This window comes from Festucalex cinctus, chromosome 14 (assembly GCF_051991245.1).
Source record: "Festucalex cinctus isolate MCC-2025b chromosome 14, RoL_Fcin_1.0, whole genome shotgun sequence".
Classification (NCBI taxonomy): Eukaryota; Metazoa; Chordata; class Actinopteri; order Syngnathiformes; family Syngnathidae; genus Festucalex; species Festucalex cinctus.
The window spans coordinates 13,931,017-13,949,961 of record NC_135424.1 but is presented as its reverse complement, the minus strand read 5'-3'; the positions used below and the strand labels follow the sequence as shown (position 1 = coordinate 13,949,961).

Below are 18,945 nucleotides of genomic sequence, written 5' to 3'. Positions count from 1 at the left end.
ATTGTGTTTTCACTTTAGTATGCAAATGCGCTTTCAAAATGGACTTCCTGCTGAGCTGTTTTGTACACACACTGATAAATACAAACAACACATTCATTTATCCATTTTCTTTGCCGTTTATCTCCATTGGGGAAGCCGGAGCATATCTTAGCTGAGTTTTGGAGAGAGGTGGCTTACACCTTGGACTGGTCGCCACTCGCCAGCCAATCACAGGGCACGTTTCAGCACACTCAGTGTCGCTGCGCTTTTTTTTGTCAAGGGCTATCAGTTTTGTAAAGACTTCTGAAATAATACATTTACCCAAATTACCATTTTAAGTTATTGTGGGAATGCTGAAGCATTCCCACATATGTTATTGTGATTTTTATTTTCCATACTTTTTTGCCGTGTAACAACTCCCACATAATACTTCCAATTTACACTGTTCAAATTTCAACTAGCTTAAAAAAAAAAGTCATGCCTCCTGGGGTATATATCGTTTGACTCCACACCACTTACATTATTTGCACAATTTAACGTTTAATTATAAACTTTTCCCCATTCATTTTCAATGGGACAGACATAGAAAAGTGTCACTTTTCACGCACACTTCCATACATATAAGTTGTCATCATTGCCAGGTGTCTGATACTGCTCAGTGGCACAGTTGGTAAAGTCCAGTAACCAGGAGGTCACAATTTCATAATTTATCTCTCAATTTACTTCATAAGCATTCCACATGCATTCAAAATCTTAGCATTCAGCATTCCCACGCAATTTCCCCAGAAATTGCACTTAGTCTAGTTAATAATACCCATCCATCTATTTCCCGAACTGGCAATCCTCATTTGGGTCAAGACATTAATCATGTTCATCATTTCCCGCAAATAATTATAAGCAAATAATAAAAAAAAAAAAAAAAAAAAAGGAAACATCAATATGCGATACTTTTATTTCTATAAATCTTTGCAGATGTTTACATTTTCAAATGACAACATTCCGGGGAAATCACTATGACCCATCACTGTGAGAAATTTTTAGAAGAGGCTCACGGGTGACTCGTGCTCCTTAGTGGCTTGTAGCATCTAATAATGTAATAATTTATTGAAAATTGAATAAAACTTGCACTTGTTCAAAAATGTAATAAAACTTAAAACGTCTTCGATTGTTGACCAATGAAACACGAACAGTCATAAAAAACTGAACTGTAACATTAAACTTTGCTGTGAGTGTATAATATACCAGATTCTAAAACACAAAATGTAGAAGTTTGGACTGAAAATGACAATGTAACATATGATTAAGTTTTACATGATCAGTTTTGAGGGAAAAAAAGACATACCAGAAAATAAATAGTTCACCAATAATGTAATAAGGTCGTTAAAAATCTTATTGCAATATCAATCAAGATTATTTATTACACTATTGGTAAAATTATTACATTATTCGTAGGGCTGTGCAATATATCGAGAAAATATCAATATTGTGATATTGGTCCCAGCAATATGCATATTGCAAAGACATGCATTAAGTTTCATATGGAATTGTATGCTTTTATATGAATTTGGCCAGTCAGACGTAAACTTAAATGTGCATCACCAACCAGTAGTTGAACAGGTGTGAATTGCCTCGTACCTGACGATTCGATTCATATCACGATTCATAGGTCACGATTCGATTCGATATTGATTAATCTCGATATGAATTTACAAGTCGATTGTTGCGATTTTTTTTTTACTCAAATTTAGAAAATACTAATTAGTAAACTTGTACACTGTAAGATTTGTATGAAAATGTATTATTAATCTGAAACTTCAGCCTTATAACTGTGAGCCACTGTATTTAATAGAACAGTATCATGTTTGAACGGCATTGAAATTAAATATTAAGGCTTAATGTTCCATTAGTATAACATTTTTCCATGCTTAAGGTGTGAACTCGAACCATAAGTGAGACGTTTTGTTGAATATTTTTCCATCAAAAATGGATGGAATATCGCGATATATTGCTGAATTGATTATTATTTTTTTTAACACTCCTAGTAATTAATGAATTGCGCTTTATTTTGCCACGTAAATTTTTTTTTATAGATAATAAAAATGCTATTTCTTTAGGCACTTTATATATCGCAATAATACCAATATCGCAATATTCAACAACTATATCTCAATATCGTGCGACCCTAATTATTGGGTTTTATTTCATTTTTGATTGAGATAAATGCTAATTGTATTACATTTTCAGGAAATGATTACAATATAAGGTGCTACAGGGCTACTTGGTTCCATGTGGGCGACCCTTAATTAGAACATTCACTGAATCTAACATTTGTGTTTTTTGGTATATGAGAGGAAGCTGGAGAAAACCCACACAGGCACAGAAATAACATGCAAACTCCACTCTGCTGCCCCATACAAACAACACAAATGTAAAATTAAGACAAGTGGCAAAATAAACAAACTAAAGAGTACACACAATATGAAAATTATATACACGCATAGAAATACCACCTCACACATTCAAATAAAACCGCGGTAGCAACTCTGAATATAAATATAGTCAGTAGTAGATAATACTTAAAAAAATGTGCACTGCACATTAGAGACACTTTGGTGACAAGTCACTGGTCCTTTTTGCCAAAAAACTTCTGAAAGACGGATTTGTTGCGAGGCCGAGGCAGGCTGGTGTAGCTCATCGGCGGGCTTTGCGACGTCTTGTCTCCCAGCACGAGCGTCACGCTGTAGTTGGACCCTTTCTCCGGGCCCCCGCAGGACTGCTGCGTGGGCTTGATCTTCTGATAGGTAGCTAGGTGACGACACAGAATGCGACTCATCAAGATGACGCGTTATCAAGGTCAGTGAGGTTAATCGGCGTAAACTAACCAGAAGTGAAGGAGTGGGAGCGACACTTGCCGCTGAGCCGGTCTTGATTGCTGCGTGGGGGGGACCAATGGGAGGAAGAGGTGTTGTCTCCGCTTCCTCCCTGAAGTCCGTGAGTCACCGTCTGCTTACAGCTGCTGCCGTCATCATCGTCATCATCTGTGGAGGAAAAAGCAGCAAATCACAGCAAAAGCAGACAAATTATTCCAAGTGTGGTAGCGGTACTTGGGCTCCCTCTAGTGGTATGTGAAAGAATCACTGAATAAAATGGGGTGCACACCTCTCCACAAAAGACGATACAGTTTTCAATATTTGCAGTGCGAAATGATTCAAAGGGGGTTCGATTTGAAAGTGGACGATTCGGTTTGATTCAGTGGGATTACTCTTCGATTTGATCGGCTCAGTTTGAGAGGATAAGGACTTTTTTGTTATGCATACAAAGTACTGCAAATGTGAAATTAACTTCCAAGATACATTGCTCATATAAATGACAATTCGATATGTATCGATATATTTCAAAGTGTATATTTCGGTTTGATCTTTGCAATTAAATAAGGATTTTCCGGTTCAAACCGTGTTTTTTTTTTTTTTTTTTTTTGTTACAACCCAAGTTCCAGGACAGTACATTTGTTAGGCATCATTCAGTTGTATTTAACGTTCAAGACTTAGACTTAGATTTAGACTTAATTGATCCCTTTGGGATGGCTCCCTCTGGGAAATTTACATGTCCAGCAGCAATGAGAACAGATAATAAAATAAAACATAATTCAATCAATCAATAAATAAAGTTATTACACCAGAGATGGAATTAATACAAATAATAATAATAAAAATAAAAAAAATAAATAAAAAAATTCAATCAATCAATAAATAAGGTTATTACATCAGAGATTGAATTATTATCATTATTAATAATAATAATAATAATAATAATAATAATAATAATAATAAAATAAACATTAAATCAATAAATAAATAAGGTTATTACACCGGAGATTGAAGTACATAAAGTGCCATATTTGTGAAGTGAAGTGCACGCTACACAAGTACAGTATAATGTATTTGCATTTTCAAACATTGATTTACGTATGTATTGCTTTTATGTACATTTTACTTGAGTCATTATTTATGTAGCGTTTCCCTACTTTACAGCCCAATGGTAATGATAGAACTATGCATCATGTCACAGTGGCTCACAATAACATTGAACAGACATTTAAGGAATCAAAATCTGGGCTTACTACGCTACTGTATTTTAATGTTGGTCATTATGGTGGTACATAAAGAGCCAAGTCTTTTTTTGGTGTAAAAAAAAAAAAAAAAAAAGAGAGAACCACTGAAGTAGGACATTGGTTCAGTACAGAGACAATATTTGGGCTCCCCCTAGTGTACAATATTATACCTGCAGTGACTAGACCTATTATATCCATCGGAAACACAACAAAAGCTGGATTATTCCTTTAAATGTCTTTTTAAAGACCAGCTGTGTTCATTGATAAGGATTATGCTTGTGTTCAGCGCTATTTATGCCAAAAAAGACTAAATGAAGCACATTTTTCGAGCACTTGCTTGAGTACACCCACACAAGGGTTTCAAAATGCTGAATGTGGCTGACGCTGACAGAGAAATGTTTAATGCTGTGGTTGTAGTCTGTCCTAGTGTGGAACATCACAATGTCAGACGACAGAGGGTTTATGTTTATTTGAGGGCCAAATTATTAGAAACATCTCAGTGTGAAGCAGTGCAATTTAACAACACTACTCTTGATGACCTAAACAGGATTGCACACACCCTCCAAAAGTATTGTAACAGGGATGCCTATTCATTTATTTTTGTGGTACACAAAAAAAAAAAAAAACTAACAAAAAAACATTTTTGATTAAAAAAGGGAACAAGAAAACTGTAACGATGAGAGATTAACATATAAGTTTTCTTTTCCTGGTATTTACATTGCAAAAAGTCAATTTTAAGACTGTCTCACCATCACATGATTCTCTTTTAAATTCTTGATTAAATCCAGATTTATAGTAAATACCTGGAAAAATGCTGAAATATTGATCTCATGTAGTTTGTGCGATTAATTTAAATTCAATTACAAGTTCAATTACTACATTTCACAATTACAAAATCACCATAATCGTAAAAAAGATTATTAGTCCTATTTTTTAGTTGTTTAAATTTATATATTTTTACCTTTTTTAAAATGGAAAAATAACTAATTTCATAAATTTTATTAATGTTTCAAAAAAATATCTTTTATTATTATTTCTTTAAGTTTAATAATTTTCTTGTTTTGTACCAAAAATAATAATAATAAAAAATGCCCTAGTGCACGTGCTGCACTCCAACAAGTTTTTGCCAACATAAATAAAGAAATATATATTACTATAAATATATATTATAAATTTTTACATAATTATAGTGTTTCTATTTTTTTAATTGGTCTTAATATTTTTAAATGTGTAAACATTTTCTCGTTTTTTACCCAAAAAAAATAAATGATTGCACTCCAACTTCAAGTTTTTTTTCCAAAATAAATAAATAAACATATATTATTATAAATATATGTTATTATAAATTCTGTTTGGTCCAAAAGAAACGTTTGTATTTTTTTTTAACTGGTTTTAATATTTTAAAATGCTTCAACATTTTCTTGCTTTGTACCAAAAACTAAATAATCGTTAAAATAATCGTGATTTAAATTATTGCTAATATAATTATGATTATTATTATTTTTTTCCATAATCGAGCAGCCCTAATCTCATGTCTCATATGTGTCTTGAGTTCAGTCGGCAGCAAAAATAGAGGAGTCACTGTCCCAATATTTTTGGAGTTGAGTGTTGTTGAGCATAGGGCCTTACTGCAACAGGGTCCAGGTACAGATGAAATGGCCGAACGTTCCTGCAAAAGTCTTAGGTGACTCTGTGGCAACTCTCTGGAGAGGACAAGCGTGTCTTTGGCTCGGGTCGGGGTTTTCCGTCTGGGAAATGTGGAGGTGACATCATGCTGGGAGGAGCAGTAGCATTTGGCCAGACCGTAGCAGCGCGAGCACAGAGGGGGGCTTCTGTTGGGAGGGACAGATGTTTTCTTTCCATTACAGAGGATTAGTTTAGTGGCGTTAGTTTGGACAGGATCTTTTCTTACAAGGAAATGCGGACGTCTCGATCAAATGGGATGCTTGATAACGAAGACGCAGACTGACTTGCACCTTTTAAGATGACGAGATTTAATTACGTTGTCAGCTCGCTGATTTGAACATACTGTCATTCTCTTTACCTGTGTTTGCTTGTATCTTGTTCATCCATTTATTCATCATAAAACGTGAGGAGGCATTGAACAGATATTCGGAGCCGTCACGCAGCCTGAAGGCCACAAAACAAAAGTTATAGATACGATTCCATTCACATCATCATCATCATTGTAATTCTGTTTTACATTCTGACCTCAAACGGAAGCAGTTTTGTTTCTTAGTGTACTCCGGTGCAGATGAACACTCAGCACCAGCGAGGTTCAGTGGCAGGCCACATGCAGAACTCTGCAAAGCAACGCAGGCTGACCACCACTGACCGCGTATTACTCGCTGCTTCAATTATTCATGGATATACTGTACTCACCCTCAACGTTTCCTTTCTATCCTGATAGAAGCATAAGGTGTGTCGATATAAGACAGTATGGTACGAGTTCCAGCCTCTAGAGGCAGCCTGTGGAAATAAGATAAGAAAGTGCTGCTGACTGAGGACTTTACACTTGCTGACCGTGCTCACTTGAACGACAAATGGAAGCGTTTTTACTTTCTTTCCTCCAAGCTGAAGCTTTTGCTTCCTCTCGAGAGTTCCCTCCATAGACTGCAGCTCGGGATTTCCATTCTAAAAGGGGTTATAAAATGACTCGAGTTCATCCCTGCTTCTAATCAGAACAGCGCCATTCATGATGCACAAAGATGCTTTCAATCTCACTAGGGTATCGCAGCGCCCTCTTGTGGCCGTTGACTCCTCCTGCATGTCTTCAGCCTCAAGGTTTTGAGCATCCTCTTTTGGTGGGCAGAAGCCATTTGACTGATCCTGTTGAGAAGAAGATTGTCAGTGACAGAAAATGTGTTTCTGGTTCTACACATTTTTTTTTCCTGATACCTGCCTACCTTTTTTGTATTAAATTAGCCGTACAGATATATTGGATTTTCTTTTGATAGATTTAGCAGCACAACTTTCTTCTTTTTTTTAGCACAAGAACAGACTGGACATTGTTAATCGTCATTTTTTCTGTCTTGAAACTATGTATTGTTAAAATTACACTGAAATATCACTTATGTGATAATTAGTACAAAATTGCATTGTACTAGATGCTTTAATTTCTCTGGTCCTACTAAGTACTCTATTACATATAGTGCAGTGAAAATTATTTTACCCTCGCTCTTTTTTTTTTTTTTTTTTTTTTTTTTTTTTTTTTTTTGCAGTTTTCCCACTTCATTAAGGTCATTAAAGATTTGTAAATGTCAAACATTTACATTTGTTTGATTATCTTAGACATTAAAAGTGGGGAAACTGAAAATCAAATTACTTCTAATTAAACTGGTTGGTGATTATGTAGAGGAAGCAAAACATTGTGGCTGTCAGTATTTTGGAAAATCTTGCTTGCAGATTTTAACCAACATTGAATGAATAGTATAACATCGGCCAAAGAACAAGTATTAAATTTGGGAGCTGATTCACTTGGCTATGCCAAAGAAAACTTTTTTTTTTTTTTTTTACATTGGTTTTGGCAGAGGCCTGCACTCTGGACTATGCTGGGAAAATGTGGGTGAGCAAGGCAAAATAACACAAAAATTCACATTATTAACAGAAGTGAGATCAATAGGTTCTATAATTTAGGTCAGTCTCATATGTGCTGGCAGTTAACCAAGTAAGGACCTCACCTTTGAACTAGTTGTCTGCTCGCCCATTTCCTCCCCACCTTTTGACTCTTCCTGCTCTTCATCCTCTCTGTATTGGTAGATATATTTCTGATTGTCAAAAACATCTGGAAGCTTCAACTGATCTGCGGCTGTTTCGTTGACAACCACCAAAGTCTTGCCAATTTGGTCCTTATTTGGAAAGGCTGCCCAGGACCTTCTGTCTCTTACGGTCCGTGGTGGGCCTTGGGGACTCTGCTCCTTATCGCCACCCAGGAGACTCTGGATGTTAGATGGCAGCCTGAAGTTGGCCACAAAGAGGTTGGGTTCTGAGGCTGTAGCCTGGTTTCGATAGAGCATAGCTGGCACTTTGCCGGGGGAGGAGCTGGGAATGGGCTCACTTGCCTGATCCGATGATATGGAATCTCCTTGGTTAGGCTGGTACATGATGTCTGAACAGATACTCTGCCTGAAGTTGGTCGTTTGGTTCCAGATGCCTTCCAGTTCTTCTTCCTCCTCCTCAAATTGTTGGTGATCAAAGTGGACAGGCTCTTGTTGTGGGTCTTCGCTGGGTTTTGATGGGCCCACATTCTCTGTCGTCTTGATGCAGTCAATGCGTCCCACTTGAAGGGACATGAGCCTCCCCACCATTCCAGTAATCTGGGGATTATCCGGACAAGATGCGTCAGGACATGGTTTGATGCCGCTGGAGCTGGAGATGCCCGAGTCCACCGAGTCTTGACGAACATTCACGTTTGACTTGAGATTGACAACCATGCGAGAAGCTCGGTGCAGACACTGTCCTGGGTTCTCATCATGTATTGTTGCACTTTTATGGTACTTGTGACCATTGAGGTTCCGAATAAGTGTATGCACATTTGGGCACTGGTGTTTAGGAGCTGCAGTTTTTATGGACACAGCGGCTTGGTTCACATAAATAGGAGGTTCGGAAAGCTTATTTACAGTTTTGACGACTGATGACAGTTCGTCCCACTCCTGCTCTGCATCACCTTGCAGGTTGACCTCCCTTTTAGATAAACCATTACACGGAACCATCTGATCCTCATCTTTCTCTGGAGGAGACGGTGTGTTGAAATTGACGTCATTATCAGGCAAATCTTTCGCAACACCTGTCGACGTCTGTGTCTCAGAGCTGATTTCAGCTCTCGGGGGTCGAGTTTGTTTGAATGAACTTAATGCTGTGTGGCGTTGGGAGTTGGGATCTGGATCAGTCCCAGCAGCCTTGTTGGATTCCGGGGGAGCTATAGTAATGATTTCCTGAATGCTGGGGATGAGAGTCATGTCCTTTGGTAAGTCAAAGCTTAACACAGAACCCAAGGAAAGAAAACTGCAGCGGCCTGTCGGTCCCTCTGAAACAGCGTAGGGCGTAATGGCATCCTCTCCACAGCACTCAATGTCTCTCAGTATGGAATTCTTTATGTCAGCCATAGCGCCAACTCCGTCCCCGTACTGTGGCGAACTTTTCTTCCTTCGACCGTCTTTGAGTGGCCACGTATGAGTGTCATAACTGACTGTCTCACAGGCGTAAAGAGGTTCGTCGGTTTCCTCGTCAACCCCCGTGACTTTCTGGATGGTATGCCTGCGAGTGTCTCGCTTTCTCTTTCTTTTCTTGCCCATTCTCTTAAGGCTGCAGAATATGGAGTTGTTGACATGCCTCCCGTTCAAAGGGTGGAAGGATACACTGGTCTGAGGTGATTGCAATGCGGAGGCTGGTGAGGAGGAGGATGGCGAGGCGGTAGGGGAGGTTGAGGATGTCAAGCGCCTCTTTTGGCGTGGGAGTGTGATACTCTCGTACACTGGGGTCACAGTTGAGTTGTTATCCTTGACGTGCAAGTAAGTGCTCACCTAGGTAGAGAGGGAGAGAGAACCATCCAACATGTGAATGTTTTTTTTGTTTTTTGTTTTGTTTTTTCAAAATACTTGACCTAATGAATTTTATTGCCAGCCATGTTTGTGGTGAACAAGATCCGTTTCATGTGTTGAGGATGAATGATGGGATGAGAACATAAAAAATATAAAGCATTAGCTACATTTGGGTGACAGCATTCAAGCCATTTATTTCTGTAAACTTCACATTACCATGCAAATCATTACATGAAAGGAAACAAAAAAAAGGCGAAAGGGTAATAGAAGAAGAGCGTATGACACATTTGTAGTCAAAATAATCATACTGTCTCTCTGACTAATATTCATTTTGACTTGGCGTGACATTCTGTGGCCCTTTCTTGGTATTTTAGCCCTAGCTCCCTTTCAGATGTCTTTGGTTTTACTAAAAAATGTGATGGGGTTTCTGGTACAAATCCCATTCGTAACTGGAATCCTCCTTTTCTATATCCCCTAAATAGTGTCTTTTGTAAGCCCAAGGTGTAATCACACCAAGAAAACCATAGGCAATTAGTGATGTACTGTAAATCAAAAGTGACTGTCCCTGAGCTACAAACAACATCTGTGTACAGACATCTGGAACTGTGAAGAAAACAACAACTAAAAATGGAACCTAACAACAAAGTAAGCTACTTTGAAGCTGTAGTTAAGGCTGGAAAGAGAGCAAAAGCAATAAAGTGTGAAACTGAAAACCATTTAAAGAGTCCGGAAAAGTTTACTGAATCTGTCAGCACTACACCATCAGTGTTTACTACTACACATTATAGTTACAAGAAACATGTTGGCAAAATAACCATCAGACTAAAGAAAAATAAGTGTTGTTTTTTTTGTTGACATAATTGGGTGTCTTGTTTTTTAATATTCATAGTAAATTTGTCGGATTTGATATTTCTGCTGGATGCGGAAGAAGGCCTAATCTATCGAAAATGGTTCCGATTCTTTTGACTCCCTGAGCCACACACACACACGCAGGAGGGCAACTCTGCCTAGCCCATGTGACGATGTGTGACTCTACGGTCCTAACTGGCTCGAACTAGATACGTATGTGCAGAATGATAGGAAGATGCTGAGACAGCGACACAATGGCGTAGCTCAGTCACCTTTCTATTTATTAAGAGGCCTAGCTGTCGAACGTCGGTGAATATATTATTGAAAAGCATTCCCTCTTGTGATTTTTTTAAAAAAATTTTAGTACTGAAAAAAATATAACTGACATCATCAGCGACTTGTCGACTTGACTTTCATCACATTTGATTAAATCTGAAGTCATACTTCCCCGACTTCATGGGTACATGGTAAAAGTAACACACCTCTAGTGTCCTGCCCGAAAACATCACTCCAGTTAATGTGCGTCATTAATTGTTGGCATTTAAGACTTCTGTGAGAGGAAAATTCTTAGTATTAACAATAAAATGTATTTTCCTACTTTTTTTTTTTAACTGCCACATGAACATTAACCAAACACAGAGATGTGAAGAGGTGGTGTGAGTAAAATAATAATGCTTTGTCAGCATTAATATTTTTCGACTTCAAATATTTCCTCTTAGTGTCGTACCTCTCAGCTTGGAAAACGGATCACAACACAGGGAAGCTGCAGAACCAGCTGCACGTTATATGGTTAGGCCACAGTAAATAAATACACACCGCATGCAGTTCCAGCACACTTGAAGGCGCGCAGCATGCGTTGTCAATTCACACCCTGCAATTTACCTCGTTTGCACTCTGCCGATAAATCTTTTTCTTTCGCTTTAAACTACCCAAAGTATTTTCCAAAAGCCCCTGGCAGCGCTTCCAAAATTTTTTACAGGGAGGCACAGTGGGCTAAAAGAAAAAGTGGGCAAAAAGACAGATATGAAGGCCAAAGTAGAATGAGAAATGAACACCAGTCAAAGGGAGAGATCCTATAGATACTGTCGCTGTCCAACATATCATTGTTGACTTACCTAAAACTCGTGTTAAGTTAAGTTTGTACTCACCCTGTGGAGAGGCTCAGAAGTCTCTTCTACAACCTCGTCATTCCAAACAGGTCGGTCAACCACCTGAACATGGCTATCCCCTGTGTTGCCAAAGCTCAAGATAAGGTTGACCATGCCCCCTAAAGAGGAATTGCTTGGCTCCTTAATGACCGTGAGGGAGGAAGCGGGAGACTCTGATTGGGGGCCTTCACCGTCCCGTTCACTGATACTTTTCATGACTTCGTAGCAATCCTCTAACTGCTTTTCTTTTGGCTGCTGGGAATGTCCAGGAAACTGTTCTGAGCTCTGTCTGTGTTTGCTTTCTTCCGAGATGATGTTCAGAGACTGACAGAACTCGTAGGAATCTGCAGACTGTTCAAAAAGCCATAGAGAGAACAATTAGCTCATTTTTACAAAACTCTTATGTGCTATGAAGACCTGATGCAAGTCTTGAACAAACTTGATTGTAAAGGTTTAAAATTCCAGGTGATTTGTGCAAATGTACCTCTGACGGGGAGTACAATGTGGCCTCAGAGTAAATGTTATCTATTGAGGACTCCTGCGTACTGTTCTTGTGAATCCACTCTTCTTTTTTTGCTCTCCAGTGCACAGAAATCCACCCAAGCATACTGCGCAGTTCCTCCACGCGCTCTCCTACCTGAAACACATGACAGAGGGTCAATAGAAGTGGTAAAATGATCCCAGATATTTATTTAAAAAAATATATATATAAACCCAGCTCACCATCTGAGTGAGATGGTGTTCTTTGTCTAAAATGTTTCTCCCAGATGCCGCCAACTTCTCAAATTCCTCAAACTTTTGTTCGATTTGCATATCAAGCTCTGTGGACTGCAGGCTCAGTCCATCTGCCTTCAGATGCAAAGTTTCTGAGAAAATGCATGACCGGGTGTCTTCTGTCCATAAGCTATCCGCAGTAGTGGGGGTGAGGTGATGGAAGAGACAAGGAAGAGAGTTTTAAGAAAAGTCATTCATAAAATATGAGATGACCAGACAAGGCACTTGAGTACAATAACGTTCCTTATATGTCCACAAAAACTAAAATATAACAAGAACATCTGGCCCTAAAATGGTCATGTCCCTGCGCTTTGCTTACATCATTGCGAGGTAGCTCCTGAAGAAGTCTTGGAGATGCAAAAATTCTTGCAAACGTGATTTGAGCTCCATCACACTTTTCCCCAGCTCCGTCCAGACCTGCAGTGTTGCCTGAATCTTGGTCCAGAGTACATGCACTTTCTCTGGACAGAGCTCCTTCAAACGAGAAGCTTGACTCTCCATCTCCTTCACTTCGTCAGTGAGAACTTCATAGTCAATCTGAATAAATGGATCTTGTCATTGCACAAGTACAGAGCAACGAAATTGACTTAGCAGGCACAAGACATATGAAAAACAATGACCAACAGAGGGAGACAGGACGGAAAGACCTGTCAGTACTTTTAAGCGCTACAAGATCTTTGATGAGAAAGGAAGACACTCGGGAGGGGGAGGGAAAAAAAGACAAGGCTCGAGGCATGCTCCCAAGTAGTGTTAATTTTATCCACCATATTTAAATTTAGTCCCAGTTTCAGTCCAGTTTCAATCACGCTTGCTAGGTTTTAACATAGTCGACCTCATCCTGTTTTCATTTAGTCCATTTTTAGTCGACTCTAGATCTAGCATTTTAGTCTTTATTTTAGTCCAAAAAGCCTAATCTTATTCATCGAGTTTTAGTCAACAAAAACTGTCAACGTTTTAGTCTAGTAGTTTTAGTCAGGAGATCAGGAGATCATTTTACCCCTGTATATTTTTTTGTCAGCAGATAATGTTGAACATTTCAGATCTAAAACTATTTCACATAAAATTGTCTCTCATCTTTTTGATGAAAAACAACTTGACACACAATTACAGTATATCAAAAAGTGGCTACTATGGCTCCATGCTATGAGCGAGTAAATTAGCCAGCATTAGTTAGCGGTCGGATTAACATTATTGTTGGAACATTATAGTTGTTGGATTAATGTTACATTATAACTATGATTTATTTGTTTTTTAACCATTCACCTTGAATCCACCTCCTGTCTGTCCCATGTGTTTGTGCATGTTGCACTCGCTAGCTGCAGATTTGTGTGTCACATGACATTGTCACAGTGACAGATTAGCACACAAGATTTTACAAAATCACATAATTTCCATCTCGTTTTTGTTTATGAACTAAAATGTCCATAGATTTTACGTCCCGTTTTAGTCCCAGTTACTAATGAGGGATTTAGTCTTGTCTAGTCTAGTTTTAGTATGGTGAAAAATGTGTGTTGACAAAATCATTTTTGTTTAGTTTTCATTGACAAAATTAACACTATTCCCATAATGTGAGCCTGGGGAAAAAAAAATAAAAAATCACACACATCACATACAAACATTTACAACAGATCTCAAGACCTGGGTTGGATGGCGTGACAAAATCGGATTACAGAATCACAATAGAAGTCCATTACAGCATCATCTTTGGCACTGTTGTGAGAACATGTACCAGTTATAATGTTGCCCATGACTTCATCGCCATTGCTTTATATGTACTCTGCATCAGGAAAACATATGCTCCACATATGTTTGATCACGCAATAGCAAACTAGCCTTCGTATCCACCTTTTTCTTCCTTTTGACAAGGTAGTAATTAATAGTGTTAAAGGTTCTCTGGAAGCAATAATTTATTGCGTCCGTCTGCAACAGTGAGCTTCAAGAACAGTGAGAGAGGATTCCTGTCTCCTTATTTCATTTTGTGGGATTAGGTCATTTCTGCTTCAGTGGTATCAGGTCCAGATAGTTGCACGTGTGTGTGCAAACATGACTCATACTGATCTTTAGTGTTTCCAAAAGCGCACTTTTAACCTTCGGCTGTGACACACCCATCAAATGCACATACGCACACGCATAGCTTTTGAGTGAGTTGGGGTGGCCCTTTTTGAGATGGGACAAAGTTTGGCAGATAACAGACAGAGATGCATGCATCAAAATAGGTCTGTAATCTAAATCCAACCAATCAAAAGTAATTCCTACTGGACAATATTAGCCTTGGTGAAATTCCAAATTAGGAACACAATATTATTACAATATTTCTCTCACCTTAAGGTGGGTGTTCCTCTCCTGCAGGGTCTCAAAGTCGCAATGATCCGGCTCACATTGGACAGCCATATCTGTCTCCTTTTCAAGGATGTCCAGGTTAAGCTCATTGCAGCAGCAGAGACATTCCTCCATGCACACCGAAAGTCTGGCTTGCTAGAGTTGCACACAAGTCATCATGAGAACTTGTAAAATTGTCGTTTTTAGTCATTATTCTTCAGTGAGATAAACATGGCAAATGTTAGAAGGTGACGTGTAGTCCCTGCGGCATGTTTATGTGAAATCCTGGCATATGAACTGCATAAATCACTTTACTGAAAAGAAAACACCCCAGAAATGCTCATTTGTGGCCTTTTAAATCCATCGCAGCCAAATCAAGCCAGATGCTGCTATATTTGTTTGCCCAGCTGTTGTGACAGAAAGTTTTCTACCTAATAATTCATGGATTTCTGTACTTATCCTTCTCGTCTCTCACCTTGGTCAGCAGTTCTTGTATGGACTGCTCGTGACACTGTGATTGGTCTCTTCCCCTCACTGTGTCATTCAGCATCACAGCTTCTCTCGGCTCCTCCACGGGGTCACCCAGGTTCAGCTCAAACTCACCACTGCTTCGAAGTCCCAGCAAGTCAGGAATTGATGAGCTCTTACCGTGGAGAGGCTATACACAGAAATATATTATACCTTATACCAGGGGTGTCCAAACTTTTTCATTTGAGGGCCACATACAGAAAATCAGAAGGATGCAAGGGCCACATAATGTTATGAAGAGAAATTGTGTTTAGTCCTAAAAATTGTAGAAATAATTTATTTGTGCTTTTGTATATTTAGAAAAATGCTACAGTACATAAACCAATTTATTTGTAATATGGCAGCAGGGTTATTATAGCTTTGGAATTTTTCATTTTAGTTTTTATTTCGTTTTGAGTTTTGTTTTTTTAAATATGGTTAATTTTAATTAATTTTCGGGGTGGTTCTGATAGTTGTTTTTATTAGTTTTAGTTCTTTAATAAATGCTTAGTTTTAGGTTAGTTAGTTTCAGTGTTCATTTTAGTTTTTTTTAGTTTTTTTTTTTTTAAATGTGTATTACTTGTGTGCAATATTTAAAAAACACGATGGGCGCGGCGTCATTATTCCGGTTTATATCAAAATAAATCTACTAAAAATCACATTTAAAATCATCCCCAAAGGCTCATGCATTAAATTAATTACCAAAGACTAAAACGAAGGACATGTTTGCTACAATTATAGTTAGATTTATTTTAGTTAGTTTTGTAAACATAAAATGAAGTTTCAGTTAGTTATCTTTTTTTAAAAAGCATCTTTGTTTTTATTTTATTTCGTTAACAAAATTGTTTTTTGAATTTTAATTTCTTTGTTAGTTTTAGTTAACTAAAATAAACTTTAATAGCACGTGTGTTTTTCGACACCCTCCCTTCTTACTTTGACCATCCCCAAACATTTTTGTTTTTATTTTATTTGAACTGAGTCAAATGCCATTTTTAGCATATGTCGCGGGCCACTAAAAAATGGACGGCGGGCCGCAAATAGCCCCCGGGCCGTAGTTTGGACACCACTGCCTTATACGTTTCATGAATGAAAATTTCCCACACCCTTGAGATATATATATTCATGCATAGTGGTTGGTTATGTGTGCTGTCAAGTGTTTTTATAGCTTGTGATGAAGTATCAACGAAGTACGGATGACTTTTTCCACACTGTTTCAAATTAGTTCACGTAAAGACAGAGTGTTAGCCAAATGGAAAAAAAGAAGAAGACTGGAAAAGAATGTAACAATATTCTTGAGTATGTCACACCTGAACTAAGCAGGATTGACGACTGTCAAGCTCCTGGCTCTCCTCCAGCTCCATGTGCTCCAAGAACTCAGTCAGCATGTGTGTGGCCTGCAGTTTGGCGCTCTGCTGAGTCAGGGCACTTAGAACACGTTGGTATCTGGGGAACATTTGAAACACTGGAAAATCAGGCACACCTTAATCATCACCTGCATTCCCAGTCCAGTGCCTTTCAGAAACCACATTTTACTCACTACATGTATTATCTGAGTTTATTTAACCATGCAAGAACGATGTTTTGATGTAGTCATGTGTTACATAAACATATCTTTTGCAGAGCAAGGTTATACAGTACCTACATGTGTGCAGAATTTACTTTTGAGATGGGAAAGGGAGCCATTTGAAAGGATATGTTTCCACATTTTCAATGTTAATAAATGACACCAGCCCAACTGCGGGTTAGTGAGCGTTTTCTTGAAGTGTCTATTCAAGGCCCAGCTCATTACCTACTCTAAAAAACCTAAATGGAAACCTTTACAACTCTTTATTTTCTTTAGTCAATCTGGTGTTCTTTGCAGTCTGGTTTTTATGAGTATCGGTACATCTAATAATACAGCTAAATCCCAACTTGTACTGAGTGTACATGGCAACAACCTTTCATGCTTTCAGTCAACCAAAGTGAGAAGCACGGAAAGGGTGAGTCTGACACTCATTGTGTGGTGGGGAAGTAGAAGTCAGGACCACAGTTTAGACATCATGTGCTTGATGAATCAGAAATGAGTAAGCCCAAAGCTTTAGTGAACGCAGAGAGAGAGAGAGAGAGAGAAATTAAAAATATATGCTTATACTTTATATTCGTGGTTCTCTTAATAGTAATTTAAATATAAATAAAGCATTCAAATGAGAACTGTCAAGTGTGACACTGTGTTAACACTGAAAAAGTTTCGCTCCCCATCCCACCCCAGTGGCAAGTAAGTCATGCGTTTAAATTAAACAATATCTCAATTAATGACACTTGATCTTACTTTCTGTCCACCTCTTCCATACGGGATGGCAAGCCACGTGCGTGTGGGTGACTGTGGCCATGGAGACGCTCCACCTCTTGTCTGAGAGTACTCAACTCCTGGCCACGAATGGCTACTTCTTTCTCCAGCCGACAGCTCTCTCGCTCTGCAATTGACGTTGTTTCAGGGTCACAGGCTAGCGAGGACTCCTTCATGGAAAGCTCCACAGACTCCAGCCAGGCCTCCAGGCTTCCAAGTGCCTGTAGTACTTTAAATACCTTTATAGCAAAGAAGCAGAACGTCAGTTTGTGAGAGAGCTGCTTTTCATTGAAAGAAACTTTGCCCAGTATGAACAATGGCTACAGAAAGAATTGATTTGCCTTTTGTAATATAATAAAGGCTATAGACCTACATCAGCTACACTGCAACAGAAACAGAAAAGCCAGGGACTTGAAAGTGACTAGATTGGGGCACATTTAAGATAATCAGGAAGCTGGTTACGTTACATTTAGCTCTGACTTGAGTTTCTACAAACTGACCACTTCTAAGGGAACTCAGTGCCCTACTGGGTTTCTAAAGTTCAAGGCGATATCTATTTTGGCCCCATACCAGGCAATATTTTAGAAACTAACAATAAACACTTTAAAATCAATTCTGCAGGTAACAGGTACTCAGTGTAGGGATTTAAGAACAAGAGTGATATAAAACTCTGGAAGCAGCATTCTGAATAGGAAAGCCAAACAAAAGTTGTTACAGTCGAAATGAAGGTGTGAATGAGTTTCTGTAAGTCTTGTCTGGACATGAGATTTCTGCATCTTGCTATTTGTTTAAGATGATAGAAAGCTGATTCAGTTATGGACTTGATATGAGTGGGAAAAATCCGGTCCTGACGCCTGCTCGAAAAATCTAAGTAAATATATGTGTTGTCTGCTGCGTAACTATGATAGTCAAACTTACTGTTATAGATGACCTGACCCAGTGGAGGCATGTACAAGTTTAAAAAAAAAGAAAAAAAAAAAGGCCCAAGAATCGATCCCTGTGGGACTCCGCATGTGATGGTGACCCGTTCAAATGTGTATTCACTTAATAACATAGTGTTCACCAACATATTCAATTAATAAGATTGTAAATCATACTAATAGACACTTAAAAGATCCGCTTAAGTTTTTGGCAAAGGAAAGTCATCAGAGGTGGGTAGAGTAACCAAAAATTGTACTCAAGTAAGATTAGAGTTACTTCAGAATATTACTCAAGTAAAAGTAAAAAAGTCATTAAAAAAAATCACTCAAGTACAAGTAAAAAAAAAAGTATTCACTGAAAAGAATACGTCATCTTTCAGTTGACTCTTTCGGGTTCTCATCATGCCTGCCAGTCTTCAGCCAGGACCACATTTCCTGTATATAAGCAATGTGTCCGCGGAAATGCTCCCAC

The 18,945-nt window shown here is 38.4% G+C and overlaps 1 protein-coding gene across 4 annotated transcripts in view; it reads right to left on the bottom strand.

The window, feature by feature from the left end:
* Window positions 1–537: 537 nt before the first annotated feature.
* Window positions 538–18,945, bottom strand: part of mymx (myomixer) — a 32,656-nt gene continuing 14,248 nt past the window's right edge. For 2 of the 4 annotated variants that reach the window (XM_077495503.1, XM_077495504.1), the window contains 18 exons: window positions 17,536–17,792; window positions 16,535–16,670; window positions 15,196–15,378; window positions 14,724–14,876; window positions 12,721–12,938; window positions 12,351–12,531; window positions 12,112–12,264; window positions 11,628–11,978; window positions 7,771–9,612; window positions 6,815–6,919; window positions 6,650–6,724; window positions 6,473–6,559; window positions 6,302–6,393; window positions 6,135–6,220; window positions 6,003–6,066; window positions 5,720–5,922; window positions 2,862–3,017; window positions 538–2,784 (listed from right to left, as the gene is read on the bottom strand). In XM_077495503.1, coding sequence (XP_077351629.1) covers window positions 2,600–2,784; window positions 2,862–3,017; window positions 5,720–5,922; window positions 6,003–6,066; window positions 6,135–6,220; window positions 6,302–6,393; window positions 6,473–6,559; window positions 6,650–6,724; window positions 6,815–6,919; window positions 7,771–9,612; window positions 11,628–11,978; window positions 12,112–12,264; window positions 12,351–12,531; window positions 12,721–12,938; window positions 14,724–14,876; window positions 15,196–15,378; window positions 16,535–16,670; window positions 17,536–17,792 — 4,527 coding nt within the window. In that variant the 3' untranslated portion in view covers window positions 538–2,599. The remainder of the gene's footprint in view (window positions 2,785–2,861; window positions 3,018–5,719; window positions 5,923–6,002; window positions 6,067–6,134; window positions 6,221–6,301; window positions 6,394–6,472; window positions 6,560–6,649; window positions 6,725–6,814; window positions 6,920–7,770; window positions 9,613–11,627; window positions 11,979–12,111; window positions 12,265–12,350; window positions 12,532–12,720; window positions 12,939–14,723; window positions 14,877–15,195; window positions 15,379–16,534; window positions 16,671–17,535; window positions 17,793–18,945) is intronic. The other 2 variants (XM_077495505.1, XM_077495506.1) reach the window with 2 other exon arrangements.